The sequence below is a fragment of the Bombina bombina genome, chromosome 6 (assembly GCF_027579735.1).
Source record: "Bombina bombina isolate aBomBom1 chromosome 6, aBomBom1.pri, whole genome shotgun sequence".
NCBI lineage: Eukaryota > Metazoa > Chordata > Amphibia > Anura > Bombinatoridae > Bombina > Bombina bombina.
Window position 1 is genome coordinate 570094680 of NC_069504.1, and position 21905 is coordinate 570116584.

At 39.5% G+C, this 21905-nt stretch overlaps 1 protein-coding gene across 1 annotated transcript in view; it reads left to right on the forward strand.

The window, feature by feature from the left end:
* Positions 1–21905, forward strand: part of LOC128663282 (uncharacterized) — a 328216-nt gene that overhangs the window by 22491 nt on the left and 283820 nt on the right. The window contains exon 2 of the mRNA XM_053717537.1: positions 8137–8385. Coding sequence (XP_053573512.1) covers positions 8331–8385 — 55 coding nt within the window. The 5' untranslated portion in view covers positions 8137–8330. The remainder of the gene's footprint in view (positions 1–8136; positions 8386–21905) is intronic.

The following is a 21905-nucleotide window of genomic DNA, read 5'->3' on the forward strand; positions in this document are numbered from 1 at the left end:
GCCCTCACAGATGTGCAAATTACCCATGCCATGGGCACTGACACACCCCCATTCCATGACAGACACTGGCTTTTGGACCTAATGTTGATAACAGCTTGGATGGTCCTTTTCCTCTTTGGCCCGGAGAATATGACGGCTGTTTTTTCCAAAAAAATATTTGTAATGTTGACTCATTGGACCACAAAACACGATTTCACAGTGCTACTGTCCATCTCAGATGAGACCGAGCCCAGAAAAATCAGCGGCACTTCTGGACAATGTTGATGTATGGCTTCTGCTTTGCATAGTAAAGCCTTAACTTGCATCTGTGGATGCAGTGGCGAATGGTGTTGACTGACAAAGGATTACCAAAGTATTCCAGAGCCCATGTCAAGATATCCATTACAGACTCATGATGGTGTTTGAGACAGTGAGACTGACGGATAGGATATTAGGCACATTCAGAAGTGTTTTTTGGCCTTGCCCGTTACGCACCAAGATTTGACTGGATTATTTAAATCTTTTAACTATATTTTGCACTGTGGAAGGTGAAATGCCCAAAATCCTGCCGATTTGTCTTTGGGGAATGTTGTTCTCAAAGTGTTGGATTACTCGCTGATGCATCTGTTGGCAGATTGGCAAGCTTCGACCCATCCTTGCTCTTGAAGGACTAAACCTTTATTGGAGTCTTCTTATATACTATGAGTACAAGATTGTCTCACCTGTTTCACATCACCTTCTTATTTCAAAATGTCACATCGCTATTATTCCAAAATTGTCCCTATCCCAACTTTTTTGGAACGTGTTGCAGTCATCAGATTTTAAATTAGTGTATATTTTCAAAAATACATTAAAGGGATAGTATAGTCAAAATTAAACTTTCATGATTCAGATAGAGCTTGCAATTTTAAGAAACTTTCTAATTTACTCCTATTAACAATTTTTCTTCATTCTCTTGGTTTCTTCATTTAAAAAATCTGGAATGTAAGCTTAGAAGCCGGACAATTTTTGGTTCAGCACCTGGGTGGCACTTGCTGATTGGTGTATAAATATAGCCATACAATCAGCAAGCGCTACCCAGGTGCTGAGCCAAAAATGGTCCGGATCTTAAGCTTACTTTCCAGCTTTTTAAAATAAAGATTCTAACGCCTAGATTTAGAGTTTGGCGTTAGCCATCAAAACCAGCGTTAGGGGCTCCTAACGCTGGTTTTGGGCTACCGCTGGTATTTAGAGTCAGTCAGGAAAGGGTCTAACGCTCACTTTCCAGCTGCGACTTTTCCATACCGCAGATCCCCCTACGCCATTTGCGTATCCTGTCTTTTTAATGGGATCTTTCTAACGCAGGTATTTAGAGTCGTGGCTGAAGTGAGCGTTAGAAATCTAACGACAAAACTCCAGCCGCAGAGAAAAGCCAGGAGTTAAGAGCTTTCTGGGCTAACGCCGGTTCATAAAGCTCTTAACTACTGTGCTCTAAAGTACACTAACACCCATAAACCGAGGCCCCCCACATCGCCGCCACTCTATTAAATTTTTTTAACCCCTAATTTGCCAACCGCACACCGCCGCAACCTACGTTATCCCTATGTACCCCTAATCTGCTGCCCCTAACACCGCCGACCCCTACATAATATTTATTAACCCCTAATCTGCCGCCCCCAACGTTGCCGCCACCTACCTACAATTATTAACCCCTAATCTGCCGACCGGACCTCACCGCTACTATAATAAAGTTATTAACCCCTAATCCGCCTCACTCCTGCCTCAATAACCCTATAAGAAATAGTATTAACCCCTAATCTGCCCTCCCTAACATCACCGACACCTAACTTCAAGTATTAACCCCTAATCTGCCGACCGGACCCCACCGCTACTCTATTAAATTTATTAACCCCTAAAGCTAAGTCAAACCCTAACACTAACACCCCCCTAAGTTAAATATAATTTAAATCTAACTAAATAAATAAATCCTATTAAATAAAGTATTCCTATTTAAAGCTAAATACTTACCTGTAAAATAAACCCTAATATAGCTACAATATAAATTATAATTATATTGTAGCTATTTTAGGATTTATATTTATTTTACAGGCAACTTTGTATTTATTTTAACCAGGTACAATAGCTATTAAATAGTTAATAACTATTTAATAGCTACCTAGTTAAAATAATTACAAAATTACCTGTAAAATAAATCCTAACCTAAGTTACAATTAAACATAACACTACACTATCAATAAATTAATTACATACAAATACCTACAATTATCTACAATTAAATCTAACACTACACTATCAATAAATTAATTAAATAAAATACCTACAATTATCTACAATTAAATCTAACACTACACTATCAATAAATTAATTACATAAAATACCTACAATTAAATACAATTAAATAAACTAACTAAAGTACAAAAAATAAAAAAGAACTAAGTTACAAAAAATAAAAAAATATTTACAAACATTAGAAAAATATTACAACAATTTTAAGCTAATTACACCTACTCTAAGCCCCCTAATAAAATAACAAAGCCCCCCAAAATAAAAAAATGCCCTACCCTATTCTAAAATAAAAATAGAAAAGCTCTTTTACCTTACCAGCCCTTAAAAGGGCCTTTTGCGGGGCATGCCCCAAAGAATTCTGCTCTTTTGCCTGTTAAAAAAAACATACAATACCCCCCCCAACATTACAACCCACCACCCACATACCCCTAATCTAACCCAAACCCCCCTTAAATAAACCTAACACTAAGCCCCTGAAGATCTCCCTACCTTGAGTCGTGTTCACCCAGCCGGGCACCGATGGACCAAAAGAAGACATCCGGAGCGGCAGAAGTCTTCATCCTATCCGGGCAGAAGAGGAGATCCGGACCGGTAGACATCTTCATCGAAGCGGCATCTTCTATCTTCTTCCATCCGACGACGAGCGGCTCCATCTTCAAGACCTCCGGCACGGATCCATCCTCTTCTTCCGACGTCCTAACACTCCTAACGTCCTAAGAATGAAGGTTCCTTTAAGGGACGTCATCCAAGATGGTGTCCCTCGAATTCCGATTGGCTGATAGGATTCTATCAGCCAATCGGAATTAAGGTAGGAAAATTCTGATTGGCTGATGGAATCAGCCAATCAGATTCAAGTTCAATCCGATTGGCTGATCCAATCAGCCAATCAGATTGAGCTTGCATTCTATTGGCTGTTTTACAGGTAAGTATTTAGCTTTAAATAGGATTAATTTATTTAATAAGAGTTAATTTATTTTGTTAGATTTAAATTATATTTAACTTAGGGGGGTGTTAGTGTTAGACTTAGCTTTAGGGGTTAATAAATTTATTAGAGTAGCGGTGAGGTCCGGTCGGCAGATTAGGGGTTAATACTTGAAGTTAGGTGTCGGTGATGTTAGGGAGGGCAGATTAGGGGTTAATACTATTTATTATAGGGTTATTGAGGCGGGAGTGAGGCGGATTAGGGGTTAATAACTTTATTATAGTAGCGGTGAGGTCCGGTCGGAAGATTAGGGGTTAATTATTGTAGGTAGCTGGCGGCGACATTGTGGGGGGCAGATTAGGGGTTAATAAATATAATATAGGGGTCGGCGGTGTTAGGGGCAGCAGATTAGGGGTACATAGGTATAACGTAGGTTGTGGCCGTGTACGGAGCGGCAGATTAGGGGTTAAAAAAATATGCAGGTGTCAGCGATAGTGGTGGCGGCAGATTAGGGGTTAATAAGTGTAAGGTTAGGGGTGTTTAGACTCGGGGTTCATGTTAGAGTGTTAGGTGCAGACTTAGGAAGTGTTTCCCCATAGGAAACAATGGGGCTGCGTTAGGAGCTGAACGCTGCTTTTTTGCAGGTGTTAAGTTTTTTTTCAGCTCAAACTGCCCCATTGTTTCCTATGGGGGAATCGTGCACAAGCACGTTTTTGAAGCTGGCCGCGTCCGTAAGCACCGCTGGTATTGAGAGTTGCAGTGGCGGTAAATTATGCTCTACGCTCCTTTTTTGGAGCCTAACGCAGCCATTCTGTGAACTCTAAATACCAGCGGTATTTAAAAGGTGCGGGGAAAAAAAAACCAGCGTTAGCTACGCGGGTCATTACCGACAAAACTCTAAATCTAGCCGTATGAGAATAAAAAAAAATTAATAATAGGAATAAATGAGAAAGAGAGAGAGAGAGAGAGAGAGAGAGAGAGAGAGAGAGAGAGAGAGAGAGAGAGAGAGAGAGAGAGAATCACAACACGGCCCGTGTCAACGGGCTTTAGGACTAGTATATATATATATATATATATATACTATCAGCTATATGTAGAAATATTTATTTATGAATAAGTAGAACATATTCTGCTATTTGCAGAAAATTAGAATGTGGAATATTTAAATCTTCATGTCGGGTTAGCTGTAATGAGAATATGCGATTGGGTTTGCACGAGAGTGGGGTTAGGTCTTTTTTCCACTTTTTTTATCTATTGACTTCTATGGGGGAATATGTGAACACGTACCCGATATTCTAACTTCTTGTGTTTGTCGGGTTAGCGCGAGAGAAACAGTTTACTTTCAACTCGTAATATGAGCGCAACCCGACGAGTGCAAAAATCTTTCTTCTAGCACAATTAACACTCAAGCAGAAGCGTTAATTTGTGCTCCACTCATAGGAGCCTATTTATCATGATGTGAGCAGACATGATCCGATATTGCGGATCATGTCCGCTGCATATCGATAAATGCCGACAGCATACGCTCTCGGCATTTATCATTACACCAGCAGTTCTGGTGAACTGCTGGTGCAATACCGCCCCCTGCAGATTCGCGGCCAATCAGCCACTAGCAGGGGGTGTCAATCAACCCAATCGTATTCGATCGGGTTGATTTCCGGCGATGTCTGTCTGCCGCCTCAGAGCAGGCGGACAGGTTATGGAGCAGGGGTTTTTAGACTGCTGCTTCATAACTTCTGTTTCCGGCAAACCTTGATAAATATGCCCCATAGTGTTTAATGTCCCTTTAACAGCAAAAGGTTCCAATGCACTTATATATCAATATATGTATACATATGTATTTATATGTTTATATGTGTATATATGTCTGTAAATACATATACAGTATACACATATAAATACAGAAATACATATGTACACACATATAAACACACACACACATATATACATATATACGTATATATATATATATATATATATATATATATATATATATATATATATATATATAAGAGAGAGAACGAAAGAGAGAGAGATACATACTGTACATATACATATTTAGACATGTATCTGTATATGTATGTATCTCTATGTTAAAGCCCTTTGCCTGCTTTCTTTTCTAACACCTGAGACCTCATATCTTTGAGCCTTTATAACTTTTTCGTGCAATTTTTAATAATTTGTGTTAGATAGTCTTATTATGAGTGTAACTGTGTGTTATTATGAGTGTAATGTATTTTTGATGTGCTTTGTAGAATTTTGTTGTTTTGTGAAACAGTTAAGCAGAACTCTGCGGATGCAGTAATCATTCTACCGTAAATCGCAATTGCACTTATTATTATTATTATTATCGGTTATTTGTAGAGCGCCAACAGATTCCGCACTTATGCGTTCAAATTTACTTTCAACTTGTAATACGAGCACTAACACACGAAATTGACTCCTTTTTGCTTGAGCGTAACTGTTAGCGCGCTACTTGTAATCTGGCTCACAGTTGTAACCTGCACCCCAGATAATGTACCAAATACTTTTTTTTTTCACGTTAACATATATAACATATAAAACTTGAAATATAGGAGTGATTACATGATTCCTGTATATTACCCTGATGATATTGCGCCTGAGAAAATGTTGTGTCTAAGCAATTGTTCACAGGATAGCGGGCAGTTAAATTCTCTAGTAAATACCCTCTTTGCAAAAATGTTAACATTTTCAGCCCTCTGATAAATAGAGGCCATGCATTAAGCAACATCTGTAGACTGGACACTTAATGCAATGGGGATTAACATATAAAAAAAAATTTGGACAGACTAAGAGAAAAATGCGAGTGTAAGCAAACGTGATGCTCTACTTATATCTTATATGTAATTCAGAGTGTTACTTACTGCACATTGTATTTTTTATATATTTTGTGAGGACAGAGCAGTCAGCATTGAGGAGGGAAGACAGATGAGGCAGCATAGAGGAGGAAGGACAAATCAGGCAGCATGGGAGGGAGGACAAAGTACAGATGACAGAGCAGGCAGAATGGAGGAGGTAGGACAGAGGAGTAAGCAGGGAGGAGGCAGCATAGAGGAGGGAGGACAGAGCAGGCAGCATGGAGGAGGTTGGACAGAGGAGAAAGCAGGGAGGAGGCAGCAAAGAGGAGGGAAAGCAGAGCAGGCAGCATGGAGGAGGGAGGGCACAGGAGAAAGCAGGGAGGAGGCAGCATAGAGGGAGGACAGAGCAGGCAGCATGGAGGAGGGAGGACAGAGCGGAAAGCATGGAGGAGAGGAAGAGGCAGCATGGAGGAGAGAGGACAGAGCAGGCAGCATGAAGCAAGGAGGATGAAGCAGAAAGGAGTCAGTTTTACCAGAGGGAGGAGGAGGAAGGGAGTTTCAGTGAAATGAGCATAGGGTTTTAGAGGATGGAGAAGTAGGTTTTACAGGAGGAAGTAGGGAGTTTTACAGGAGGAAGCATGGAGTTTTAAAGGTTGAAAGAGAGAGTTTTATATGGTGGAGGTGGCAGGAGGGAGGTTTACAGGAGGAAGCTGTAACGCTCATGGGATACTCCTCTATCAGACCAAACTCGGCCAGCAGTCTTATTATCCCGGCGTCGAGCCGGAATGATAGGGAATATCTCAGAGCAGAGAAAGTTAGTGAGATGAGGAAGGCGGCACTCACCACAGGCAGGACAGTCCCCAGTGGCAACAGCAGAGCAGTCCAAGGATGAACCACTAGAATGATCAGGCATGCAGGGTTTGGCAACAGTAAAGCAGTCCAAGGGCACACCCCTAGAATGGTCAGACAGGCAGGGTTTGGCAACAGCAAAGCAGTCCAAGGGCACACCACTAGAATGGTCAGGCAGGCAGGGTTTGGCAACAGCAAAGCGGTCCAGCAGATTAATGGTTAAGGCAGGTAGAGTAGTCAGACAGGCAGGTTCAGCGACAGTAATCAATTCAGCAGATTAAGGGTTAAGGCAGGTAGCGTGGTCAGACAGGCAGGTTCATCAACAGAGATCAATTAGGCAGTTAGAAAGAACGATCTGTCACGCCCAGGAGCACACGAAGAGACACCTATACTTGGGCAGTGACAGATCATTAGGGAAAGATTTAAATAGGCGCAGGATTCACGCCACTGAGCTCCGACCAGCATCAGGAGCATGCGGTGATGACGTCAGCACCGCACACGCATCCTGAGACGACACTGCCCACTGGGAAGGAGACACCGCTCCCCTAGCAACGGCTAGAGCGGTGCGGCGTGACAGAAGCTTGGAGTTTTACATGTTGGAGGAGGGAGCAAGGATGTCCTAAAATGGACACTGTATATATGGTATAACCATGCTTTTAGTGGATTGGAATACCACAGAAAACATTGAGTGACATCTGTAGACTGGACATTTAATCCAATTGGGATTATCATGCAATGGGGATTTTATCATTATAAATATAGTTAAGCTTTTATCTATGCTGAGCAGAACTTCTGAATTTTGTATTGAGGTGTATTACTGTCTACTGCAGTGCCATCACTTCTTGCACATTTCATGTTATATCTTCATAGTAACTTTACATGTCCACAGAAATTGTTAGATACATTTTACAATTGGAAGCATGAAAGACAATTGTGATGTATTTTGATTTGTGTGTACATGCTTTTTCTGGCCTCCCAACCACTACATTATTTTTGTATCTTCCCACCTTTTTTTGACCTCTCTTTAAACAGCAGTTCTCTTTCTTTGATTTTCTTTCTTTGATTCTCTACCTCTCTGTTCTTCTGGACTTTCTTACCATCATATTTTTTTATCAGATTGTTCTTTTTATTATCTTTACTCTTCATATATCTCCGGTGTTGCTCTTGGTTTTTTCAACCATATCTGTAATGGTTATTTAACTGTTTCTCTATTTCCAGGTCTTCTGTTTTATAACAGTTGTATTTTAATTAATGTAAACTAACAAATGACTATTCTTATAGGACTGAATTTTATTCCGTTTCATGAGGAATTGGAAATAGCATGCAACTCATCACATGAAGATAATAACTCTACCCTGTGGTATAATATAAATAATGATTGGTATTTCAACTTCAACAAATGTGCAAGTAAACTTGTGGTTCCTCATACTGGAGTATTTGCATGTAAAACAGAAAACAAGTGCAGTACTAAAAACATGTATGATAAACCTTGTGACTTGCACTATATGTTTACTACACAATCAAAAACTGGTAAGTTAAATGTAATTCATTTTCAGTGAAAACACATTGCTCCATAAAGAGCTATAGATTTTATTTAAAAAATGTATTGTCAAATGTAGTTTGTGGATGTACTGTTGAAAACCAAACTGAATTAACATTAAATGACTCTAGGGGGCCTATTTATCAAGCTCTGTATGGAACTTGATACCCCGTGTTTCTGGCAAGACTTCAGGCTCGCCAGAAACACAAGTTATGAAGCAGTGGTCTAAAGACTGCTGCTACATAGCCTGTTTGCCTGCTCTGAGGCGACGGACAGATATCGCCGAAAATCAACCCGATCCAATACGATCGGGTTGATTGACATCCCCTGCTGGCGGCCAATTGGCCATGAATCTGCAGGGGGCGGCGTTGAATCTGCTGGTGCAATGATAAATGCTGAAAGCGCATGCTGTTGGCATTTATCGATGTGCGGCGGACATGATCCGCAATATAGGATCATGTACGCTCGAACATTAATAAATAGGCCCCTAAAGGTTATATTCCAATCTTCCCAGCTTTGATGACAATGGCTTAATTCCTTCTTTACCGAAATAAATATTTGACATTTAGAGCACTTTTCTATTTCCCCCACAACTTAATTCATTGATCACCTAGATGGTATTTTTCAAATAATATGTATTTTCTATATTTGGGGTCATATTAGAGCAGAGCATACACTACTGCATGAGAAATGCACCCTTCAAAGTTAATATCAAGCATTGTGGGGGTTTAATTTTATATATATATATATATATATATATATATATATTATTTTTTTTTTGGTCAAATCAGCTCAAAGAACAACCTGGATTAGTGGTGTAATAGAGAAACCTAAGACAACTAATATGAAGTGTCAAAGGGTGCACAGGAGGAATCAGATACTGGTAATAAATCAAATACAGGAAAATGAAAATGATAGAAAAAAAGATAAAGGTAAAGAAAAGAGAAAGGATTCCTTAGCCAGCACTTCTCATATAAATACCATACAATTATATCAGAAAACAGGTGTCCAATAGTCCAAAATAAAGCACACCAACAGGCAAAGAAACCAGGTTACATCAATTTGGCATCTTGCACAGCATAACCTTTCATTGATATACATTGCTGGACTGTCCTCATCCGCATTATGATTATTGCTATATCATTCTGTCATTACTAATTGTCTTTGTATATAGCGCTCTCATGTATACATGTTATATTGTGTTTTATGGGGATTATCATCTGAATAATTATTGATGTATACCCCTGAGTGCTTTCAATGGATGTATTTTTATTATGACAGTTTTGTTTAATATATTATGACTGCTGCTTATTCCCCCTACCATGGCCATGGTTTTGTCATTTTTAATGTTTAAAGGGTATTGTTATATTTAAATCACATATTTAGATAGTCAATAAATTATTCCCTTTTCTGTATCAATTTAGTGCATTCTGATTCTTTGTCTGTTAGTGTGCTTTATTTTGGACTATTGGACACCTGTTTTCTGATATAATTCTATGGTATTTATATGAGAAGTGCTGGCTAAGGAATCCTTTCTCATTTCTTTACCTTTATCTTTTTTTCTATCATTTTCATTTTCCTGTATTTGAGATATATATATATATATATATATGCATACAGAAGAGAGAAGCGCTCTAACAGGAATGAACAACAGCTCATCAGCTAGTTCTCTGGCGATTTACCACCTGGAGCAGCCTCTTTTAGACCAGTGTGCCTTTCACATTGGAAAACTATCCTAAAGCATATCAGTCTGATCCCGCCAGTTAAGGTCAGTCCAGCCCCGAAATACCAGGCAATTCTCCTTTGAACAAGGAACATGACAACCCCAGACGATCGTTTCGGCCTATTGGGCCTCATCGGTGAGGTGCAGCCACATTCCTCTAAGCAAGCACTGGCCAAGGAGTCCATATCTGGTTGCCCCTAACACCCATAGGGAGACTTCCAATTTCCAGTTTTCCAATGTGAAAGGCACACTGGTCTAAAAGAGGCTGCTCCAGGTGGTAAATCGCCAGAGAACTAGCTGATGAGCTGTTGTTCGTTCCTGTTAGAGCGCTTCTCTCTTCTGTATGCAAATTAATTATGACCCTGGGGAAGTCTCCCTATGGGTGTTAGGGGCAACCAGATATGGACTCCTTGGCCAGTGCTTGCTTAGAGGAATGTGGCTGCACCTCACCGATGAAGCCCAATAGGCCGAAACGATCGTCTGGAGTTGTCATGTTCCTTGTTCAAAGGAGAATTGCCTGGTATTTTGGGGCTGGACTGACCTTAACTGGCGGGATCAGACTGATATGCTTCAGGATAGTTTTCCAATGTGAAAGGCACACTGGTCTAAAAGAGGCTGCTCCAGGTGGTAAATCGCCAGAGAACTAGCTGATGAGCTGTTGTTCGTTCCTGTTAGAGCGCTTCTCTCTTCTGTATGCAAATTAATTATGACCCTGGGGAAGTCTCCCTATGGGTGTTAGGGGCAAACAGATATGGACTCCTTGGCCAGTGCTTGCTTAGAGGAATGTGGCTGCACCTCACCGATGAAGCCCAATAGGCCGAAACGATCATCTGGGGTTGTCATGTTCCTTGTTCAAAGGAGAATTGCCTGGTATTTCGGGGCTGGACTGACCTTAACTGGCGGGATCAGACTGATATGCTTCAGGATAGTTTTCCAATGTGAAAGGCACACTGGTCTAAAAGAGGCTGCTCCAGGTGGTAAATCGCCAGAGAACTAGCTGATGAGCTGTTGTTCGTTCCTGTTAGAGCGCTTCTCTCTTCTGTATGCAAAGTAATTATGACCCTGGGGAAGTCTCCCTATGGGTGTTAGGGGCAACCAGGTATGGACTCCTTGGCCAGTGCTTGCTTAGAGGAATGTGGCTGCACCTCACCGATGAAGCCCAATAGGCCGAAACGATCGTCTGGGGTTGTCATGTTCCTTGTTCAAAGGAGAATTGCTTGGTATTTCGGGGCTGGACTGACCTTAACTGGCGGGATCAGACTGATATGCTTCAGGATAGTTTTCCAATGTGAAAGGCACACTGGTCTAAAAGAGGCTGCTCCAGGTGGTAAATCGCCAGAGAACTAGCTGATGAGCTGTTGTTCGTTCCTGTTAGAGCGCTTCTCTCTTCTGTATGCAAATTAATTATGACCCTGGGGAAGTCTCCCTATGGGTGTTAGGGGCAACCAGATATGGACTCCTTGGCCAGTGCTTGCTTAGAGGAATGTGGCTGCACCTCACCGATGAAGCCCAATAGGCCGAAACGATCATCTGTGGTTGTCATGTTCCTTGTTCAAAGGAGAATTGCCTGGTATTTCGGGGCTGGACTGACCTTAACTGGCGGGATCAGACTGATATGCTTCAGGATAGTTTTCCAATGTGAAAGGCACACTGGTCTAAAAGAGGCTGCTCCAGGTGGTAAATCGCCAGAGAACTAGCTGATGAGCTGTTGTTCGTTCCTGTTAGAGCGCTTCTCTCTTCTGTATGCAAATTAATTATGACCCTGGGGAAGTCTCCCTATGGGTGTTAGGGGCAACCAGATATGGACTCCTTGGCCAGTGCTTGCTTAGAGGAATGTGGCTGCACCTCACCGATGAAGCCCAATAGGCCGAAACAATCGTCTGGGGTTGTCATGTTCCTTGTTCAAAGGAGAATTGCCTGGTATTTCGGGGCTGGACTGACCTTAACTGGCGGGATCAGACTGATATGCTTCAGGATAGTTTTCCAATGTGAAAGGCACACTGGTCTAAAAGAGGCTGCTCCAGGTGGTAAATCGCCAGAGAACTAGCTGATGAGCTGTTGTTCGTTCCTGTTAGAGCGCTTCTCTCTTCTGTATGCATATATATATATATATTTATATTTATATAAAAATAACAAGAATATTGCATTGAGCAATGATACTTTTTTTATTGGACTAACTATACATTTATAAGTTGACAAGCTTTCGGAAGAGTTCCTTCCTTTATCAAGTCTAAAGCAATACAATATCAAGTCAAAAAGACAATTGTGATGTATTTTGATTTGTGTGTATATGCTTTTTCTGGCCTCCCAACCACTACATTATTTTTGTATTGCTTTAGACTTGATAAAGGAAGGAACTCTTCTGAAAGCTTGTCAACTTATAAATGTATAGTTATTCCAATAAAAAAAGTATCATTGCTCAATGCAATACTCTTGTTATTTTGATATCTAAATCTCTGGACTAACACGGCTACTCCAATCAACGTATATATATATATATATATATATATATATATCATTGTAATACTGGCTTTAATGGCTCCCCAACCACAAGATGCCATAAACTACCATCAGTTCCAAATTCCATATTCCCAAATCTTATTAGCCATTGAAACTTCATCCTCCTTTACTGCAAGACCTCCAAAATTACTTCTTCTAAAGTGCTTTACCCTGCAGTATTAACCCTTAACCCCTTCGCTACTAAACCTTTCAAACCTCTGTGCTTTTTTACTGCTTACATTTAAACACTATTGTAAGTCATATTTCAGTGAAGGACTCAGCGGGACCAGCAGATTCAGAATATACATTTATATGTTTATATTTATTTGAAGATGAGAAGGCTGCAACAAAAATGTAAAAATAAAAAATATATTGGCAAATAACATTGCTAGCGTTATCACCTTATTAAATTATTATCAATAAGATTTTAAGTTGCAGCATGAGTGGTCCATACTGACTTTGGGGGCTGAAATAAATCTAGAGGGGCCCCTTATACCAGAGTAGACAAAAACACTTCTTTGCTAGGTAATTATTGTCACCACAGTAATCACTGGCTATACAGACAACACATACTTCTTATTTTTAAATGGGACTTTTCCACTATAAAAAAACAAACATTATTGTGGCTCTTAAACCTTTTGAATTGTTATTGTTTATCATTAAAGCTATAATTAAGTGTAAAACTTTATGTATTAACTTTTTATTATTACTATTATTTTTTTTATTTAAGGGGGCTTATTACTTTTCAACACCCCTACCATTCGAAGGAGCATTTGTTCTATTTCAAATGAGGGGTCCTGAACTATTGTAGCTGGTAAGGGAGCTGAGGTCGAGGGGTTTGAAATCTCACCCCAGCTAGCTCCCTTACAAAGCTATAGTGGCCCTTTGTGACATCACCACACATTTGTGGCAACGTCACCAGAACTCCTATTGATGGCTTAGGAGTGCCGCCCACTAGACCACCAACGTTCCCCAGCATGTAGTGTGGGATTGATGAAAGGAACGTCTGGTCAGTGACCTGCTTGAAGAAGATGCCTTGTCATTTGCACATAGGCCAAGATCCACCTGATGAGGCATCCTTTTTCAGGCGCATCAAACAAATTAAATACCAGTGACACTTTATTGCCACCCCCTTCTCCCTGCTTGAACTCCCACAGCAAACATCTAAACTCAAGGATTATTCTCTCTCTGTAACACTCCCAGCATATTTCCCTAACATCCTAGAGTGGTGCTACTGGGGGCAGGGACATCAAACAGAGAATTGAAAACATCTAATTTAAGGTTATAGTAGCAATATATAAATTACCCTTACGATTTTAGTAATGCTACTGATTTTTTAGGGAAAGTCCATGCAAAGCTTTAAAGTGTTTTGGAATAGATTGATATAGTTTTGTGAGGATTCCTAATAATATATTTCTGATATGTTAAAGGGACATTAAACACGTGAAATGCTAGGGAAATCTAGGTTACAACATGGTGACATCCATTATTTTCTAGAGACATAGGCAGAGTTTAAACTGCTAGTGTTATTCTTTTTCAGCCGGCCTATAGCCATTAAAATTGCAGTTGAAGAAATAACTGCATCTGGCAGTATACATAGTTGTAAGATTTTTGTTTTATCATGCCAAAGTAAGGTGGCTGTGACAGACAACTCGGGTCCCATGTCTATGAGTGTGCCAACCATATCCTTTTGTCCTTGTTTACTTATTTGTCTGGATGACAAGTAACTTTTAGGGTAGCTTGCCAAGACAGAAATTACAACTAGGGCCTCTAGTTATCAACGTGTCTACTTTACCTGCCTTCGCCGGCCCAATTCACCCGCCTAAGCTCGCCTACCATCGCCGCCGCGGACCTGAAAAATCTCGCCAAAGTTATCAATAAATCTGGCAAAAAGCCACGCACCAAGTACAGGGCGATGAGCAGCGAACTGTGATAGTTATCACTCATCCGATCTCGCTGCTCTTCGGCTTTTTTACAGCTTTATTGCTAGCCTGTCACTAAGCACCCACACTAAACTACACTGTTCTACCCCCTATACCGGCGCCCACCGGAGCCCCCCGCAACTAAATAAAGTTAGTAACCCCTAAACCGCCGCTCCTGGACACTATAATAAATGTATTAACCACTAAACCGCCCCCCCCCGCAACTATAATAAATGTATTAACCACTAAACCACCGCTCCTGGAGCCCACCACCACCTACATTATACCTAGTAACCCCTATCCTGCCCCCCCCCCCCGTCGCCACCTATAATACATTTATTAACCCCTATCCTGCCCCCCTACACTGCCGCAACCTATAATACATTTATTAACCCCCTAAACCTAAGTCTAACCCTAACACCCCCTAACTTAAATATTAATTAAATAAATCTAAATAAATATTACTCTAATTAACTAAATTAATCCTATTTAAAACTAAATGCTTACCTTTAAAATAAACCCTAATATAGCTACAATATAAATAATAATTATATTGTAGCTATTTTAGGATTTATTTTTATTTTACAGCCAACTTTCAATTTATTTTAACTAGGTACAATAGCTATTAAATAGTTATTAACTATTTAATACCTACCTAGTTAAAATAAAGAGAAAATTACCTGTAAAATAAAAACTAACCTAAGTTACAATTACACCTAACACTACACTATACTTAAATAAATTATTCATATTTAAAACTAAATACTTACCTGTAAAATAAACCCTAAGGCCTAGATTTGGAGTTTGGCGGTAGCCGTGAAAACCAGCGTTAGAGGCTCCTAACGCTGGTTTTAGGCTACCTCCGGTATTTGGAGTCACTCAAAAAAGGGTCTAACGCTCACTTTTCAGCCGCGACTTTTCCATACCGCAGATCCCCTTACGTCAATTGCGTATCCTATCTTTTCAATGGGATTTTTCTAACTCCGGTATTTAGAGTCGTGTCTGAAGTGAGCGTTAGAAATCTAACGACAAAACTCCAGCCGCAGAAAAAAGTCAGTAGTTAAGAGCTTTCTGGGCTAACGCCGGTTCATAAAGCTCTTAACTACTGTACTCTAAAGTACACTAACACCCATAAACTACCTATGTACCCCTAAACCGAGGTCCCCCCACATCGCCGCCACTCGATTAAAATTTTTTAACCCCTAATCTGCAGACCGCCACCTACGTTATCCTTATGTACCCCTAATCTGCTGCCCCTAACACCGCCGACCCCATATTATATTTATTAACCCCTAACCTGCCCCCCACAACGTCGCAGCCAGCTACCTACAATAATTAACCCCTAATCTGCCGACCGCAAAGAGCCGCCACCTACATTATAGCTATGTACCCCTAATCTGCTGCCCCTAACACCGCCGACCCCTATATTATATTTATTAACCCCTAATCTGCCCCCCACAACGTCGCCTCCACCTGCCTACACTTATTAACCCCTAATCTGCCGAGCGGACCGCACCGCTATCATAATAAAGTTATTAACCCCTAATCCGCCTCACTAACCCTATAATAAATAGTATTAACCCCTAATCTGCCCTCCCTAACATCGCCGACACCTAACTTCAAACATTAACCCCTAATCTGCCGACTGGAGCTCACCGCTATTCTAATAAATGTATTAACCCCTAAAGCTAAGTCTAACCCTAACACCCCCCTAAATTAAATATAATTTTAATCTAACGAAATAAATTAACTCTTATTAAATAAATTATTCCTATTTAAAGCTAAATACTTACCTGTAAAATAAATCCTAATATAGCTACAATATAAATTATAATTATATTATAGCTATTTTAGGATTAATATTTATTTTACAGGTAACTTTGTATTTATTTTAACCAGGTACAATAGCTATTAAATAGTTAAGAACTATTTAATAGCTAAAATAGTTAAAATGATTACAAAATTACCTGTAAAATAAATCCTAACCTAAGTTACAATTAAACCTAACACTATACTATCATTAAATTAATTAAATAAAATACCTACAATTACCTACAATTAAACCTAACACTACACTATCAATACATTAAAAAAATACAATACCTAAAAATAACTACAATGAAATAAACTAACTAAAGTACAAAAAATAAAAAAGAACTAAGTTACAAAAAATAAAAAAATATTTACAAACATAAGAAAAATCTTACAACAATTTTAAACTAATTACACCTACTCTAAGCCCCCTAATAAAACAACAAAGCCCCCCAAAATAAAAAATGCCCTACCCTATTCTAAATTACTAAAGTTCAAAGCTCTTTTACCTTACCAGCCCTGAACAGGGCCCTTTGCGGGGCATGCCCCAAAGAATTCAGCTCTTTTGCCTGTAAAAAAAAACATACAATACCCCCCCCACCAACATTACAACCCACCACCCACATACCCCTAATCTAACCCAAACCCCCCTTAAATAAACCTAACACTAAGCCCCTGAAGATCTTCCTACCTTGTCTTCACCTCACCGGGTATCACACCAATCCGTCCTGGCTCCGATATCTTCATCCAACCCAAGAGGGGGCTAGACATCCATCATCCGATGGCTGAAGAAGTCCAGAAGAGGGTCCAAAGTCTTCATCCTATCCGGGAAGAAGAGTAGATCCGGACCGGCAACCATCTTCTTCCAAGCGGCATCTTCTATCTTCATCCGATGAGGACCGTCTCCATCCTGAAGACCTCCACCGCGGACCCATTTTCATCCGGCGACGTCCAACTGAAGAATGACGGTTCCTTTAAGGGAAGACTTTGGAGCCTCTTCTGGACCTCTTCAGCCGCCGGATGATGGATCGCCAGCCCCCGCTTGGGTTGGATGAAGATTTTGGAGCCAGGACCGATCGGTGAACCTGGTATGGTGAAGACAAGGTAGGATGATCTTCAGGGGCTTAGTGTTAGGTTTATTTAAGGGGGGTTTGGGTTAGATTAGGGGTATGTGGGTGGTGGGTTGTAATGTTGGGGGGGGGGTATTGTATGTTTTTTTTTACAGGCAAAAGAGCTGAATTATTTGGGGCATGCCCCGCAAAGGGCCCTGTTCAGGGCTGGTAAGGTAAAAGAGCTTTGAACTTTAGTAATTTAGAATAGGGTAGGGCATTTTTTATTTTGGGGGGCTTTGTTATTTTATTAGGGGGCTTAGAGTAGGTGTAATTAGTTTAAAATTGTTGTAAGATTTTCCTTATGTTTGTAAATATTTTTTTATTTTTTGTAACTTAGTTCTTTTTTATTTTTTGTACTTTAGTTAGTTTATTTCATTGTAGTTATTTGTAGATATTGTATTTAATTAATGTATTGATAGTGTAGTGTTAGGTTTAATTGTAGGTAATTGTAGATATTTTATTTAATTAATTTAATGATAGTGTAGTGTTAGGTTTAATTGTAACTTAGGTTAGGATTTATTTTACAGGTAATTTTGTTATGATTTTAACTAGGTAACTATTAAATAGTTATTAACTATTTAATAGCTATTGTACCTGGTTAAAATAATTACAAAGTTACCTGTAAAATAAATATTAATCCTAAAATAGCTATAATATAATTATAATTTATATTGTAGCTATATTAGGATTTATTTTACAGGTAAGTATTTAGCTTTAAATAGGAATAATTTATTTAATAAGAGATAATTAATTTCGTTAGATTAAAATTATATTTAATTTAGGGGGGTGTTAGTGTTAGGGTTAGACTTAGCTTTAGGGGTTAATACATTTATTAGAATAGCGGTGAGCTCCAGTCGGCAGATTAGGGGTTAATAATTGAAGTTAGGTGTCGGCGATGTTAGGGAGGGCAGATTAGGGGTTAATACTATTTATTATAGGGTTAGTGAGGCGGATTAGGGGTTAATAACTTTATTATAGTAGCGGTGCGGTCCGCTCGGCAGATTAGGGGTTAATAAGTGTAGGCAGGTGGAGGCGACATTGAGGGGGGCAGATTAGGGGTTAATAAATATAATATAGGGGTCGGCGGTGTTAGGGGCAGCAGATTAGGGGTACATAGGGATAATGTAAGTAGCGGCGGTTTACGGAGCGGCAGATTAGGGGTTAATAATAATATGCAGGGGTCAGCAATAGCGGGGGCGGCAGAATAGGGGTTAATAAGTGTAAGGTTAGGGGTGTTTAGACTCGGGGTACATGTTAGAGTGTTAGGTGCAGACGTAGGAAGTGTTTCCCCATAGCAAACAATGGGGCTGCGTTAGGAGCTGAACGCGGCTTTTTTGCAGGTGTTAGGTTTTTTTTCAGCTCAAACAGCCCCATTGTTTCCTATGGGGGAATCGTGCACGAGCACGTTTTTGAGGCTGGTCGCGTCCGTAAGCAACTCTGGTATCGAGAGTTGCAGTTGCGTTAAATATGCTCTACGCTCCTTTTTTGGAGCCTAACGCAGCCTTTATGTGGACTCTCAATACCAGAGTTATTTTTATGGTGCGGCCAGAAAAAAGCCAGCGTTAGCTACGCGGGTCCTTACCGACAAAACTCTAAATCTAGCCGTAAGATAGCTACAATGTAATTAATAATTACATTGTAGCTATTTTAGGGTTTATATTTATTTTACAGGTAACTTTGTATTTATTTTAGCTAGTTAGAATAGTTATTAAATAGTTATTAACTATTTAATAACTACCTAGCTAAAAGAAATACAAAATTACCTGTAAAATAAATCCTAACCTAAGTTACAATTAAACCTAACACTACACTATCATTAAATTAATTAAATAAATTAGCTACAAATAACTACAATTAAATACAATTAAATAAACTAACTAAAGTACAAAAAATAAAAAAAGCTAAGTTACAAAAAAATTAAAAAAATAAGTTACAAACATTTAAAAAATATTACAACAATTTTAAACTACTTACACCTAATCTAAGCCCCCTAATAAAATAACAAAGCCCCCCAAAATAGTGTTAGGTGTAATTGTAACTTAGGTTAGTTTTTATTTTACAGGTAAGTTTCTCTTTATTTTAACTAGGTAGGTATTAAATAGTTAATAACTATTTAATAGCTATTGTACCTAGTTAAAATAAATTGAAAGTTGCCTGTAAAATAAAAATAAATCCTAAGATAGCTACAATATAATTATTATTTATATTGTAGCTATATTAGGGTTTATTTTAAAGGTAAGTATTTAGTTTTAAATAGGATTAATTTAGTTAATAAGAGAAATATTATTTAGATTTATTTAATTAATATTTAAGTTAGGGGGTGTTAGGGTTAGTGTTAGACTTAGGTTTAGGGGTTAATCATTTTATTACAGTGGCGGTGGTGTAGGGGGGGCAGGGAAGGGGTTAATAAATTTATTATAGGTGGCGACGGTGTAGGGGGGGCAGATTAGGGGTTAATAAGTTTAATATAGGTGGCGGCGGGGTCCGGGAGTGGCGGTTTAGGGGTTAAACAATTTATTTAGTTGCGGCGGGGTCCGGGATCAGCAGGATAGGGGTTAAAAACTTTATTATAGGTGGCGACGGTGTAGGGGGGCAGGATAGTGGTTAATAGGTATTATGTAGGTGGCGGCGGGGTCCAGGAGTGGCGGTTTAGGGGTTAACATATTTATTATAGTGACGGTGGGCTCCGGGAGCGGCGGTTTAGGGGGTAATACATTTATTTAGTTGCGGCGGTGTAGGGGGGGACAGATTAGGGGTGTTTAGACTCGGGGTACATGTTAGGGTGTTAGGTGCAGACATCTCCCATAGGAATCAATGGGATGTCGGGCAGCAGCGAACATGAACTTTCGCTATGGTCAGACTCCCATTGATTCCTATGGGATCTGCCACCTCCAGGGCGGCGGTTTGAAAACCAGGTACGCTGGGCCGGAAAAGTGCCGAGCGTACCTGCTAGTTTTTTGCTAACTAGCAAAAGTAGTCAGAACTTGTGTGCGGATCATCGGGAGTGACGTAAGAATCGATCTGTGTCGGACTGAGTCCGGCGGATCGAAGCTTACATCACTATATTCTACTTTTGCCGGTGTCTAGGGCTTGATAACTAAGGCGAATCAGCCTCGCCACAAATACGCTGCGGAATTCCAGCATATTTGCGGTTGACGGCTTGATAACTAGAGGCCTAGGGCTTTACTTATTAGAGTCAAAAGGGAAAGATATCCCAAAACACTACCCCAGATCCCACAGGTTGTGAATCAGTATATATCTATATTAAATACCGCACACATATTTATACAGAAGCCATCTCATTATCTCAATTTGTATGCATGCCAAGACTTGCAAAATAAGCAGAAAAGGTTAAACAAATACAACCCCCAACATAGCTCCTTCTGATAGATAGATAGATTGATAAATAGATAGATAGATAGATAGATAGATAGATAGATGATAGATAGATAGATAGATTATAAGAATTTCCAATTTATTATTTGATGGGAGATGAGACTTTGTCCAATGCCAGATAATGTGATAGAAGGGTCATTATTCTGGGAATAAGACATCTTCCATAACAGCTTACTGAACACTTCTACATTACAGAAATTCTCTTATAATTTAAGATACCTCAGTATAAAGAGCATTAAACATAGTATTACTATAAGATATCTATAAAATTGACTTTAAACCACTCAAAGTCAAAGAAAAATGCAAATGTTTACACCATTTACAGTAAACTCATCAATGCCTCTCATATTGCCGTATGCAGCCATTATATGGCTACATAAATGGTCTCACTCTTCTCAGCATAAAGTGTCAAAACGGACCTTACATTAGGTAAATTTGGGACACTGAATTTTCAAAAATAATATAGTTTTTATTAAAAGTACCAATAATATAATAAAACATGTCCATATGAATAATATGATTTGCTATGAAAAATATTGCAAAACCATTATTTTTCTTTCTTGATGGCGAGAGTCTATGATCCATCACTTGTGGGATACTTGCCCCTGCCCAGCAGTAGTAGGCAAATACCTCTAATGATTCCAGAGAATTACTCCTTCCTACCCAGCAGACAGTCCCACGAAGCCTCGGTCAATGTATGGCAAAGTAACAAAGGTAAGGGAAAAAGGGCTGGAATTTAAAGCCAAGCCAAGCAGTTGAAGTGCAAATTAGGAATTTACCGTCCTAAATACAAAAGGTGCAGAGCATTTTGGACTCTTACAGTCTAGAAATAATAAATTTAGAAGGTAAACATGAATTATGTTTTCTTTCTTAAGATATTGAGAATAAACAATTCATAAAATGTGGGACCATATACCAAAACAGTGAAGTGCACAAGACCACAAAATGGGCTGGATTAGGATTAAAAAAAAATCAGGTGATTAATTGGCACAATGGCTCCCAAAAATTCCTGCAAAAAGTTGCTTCATTCTAGGTGAAAATATCAA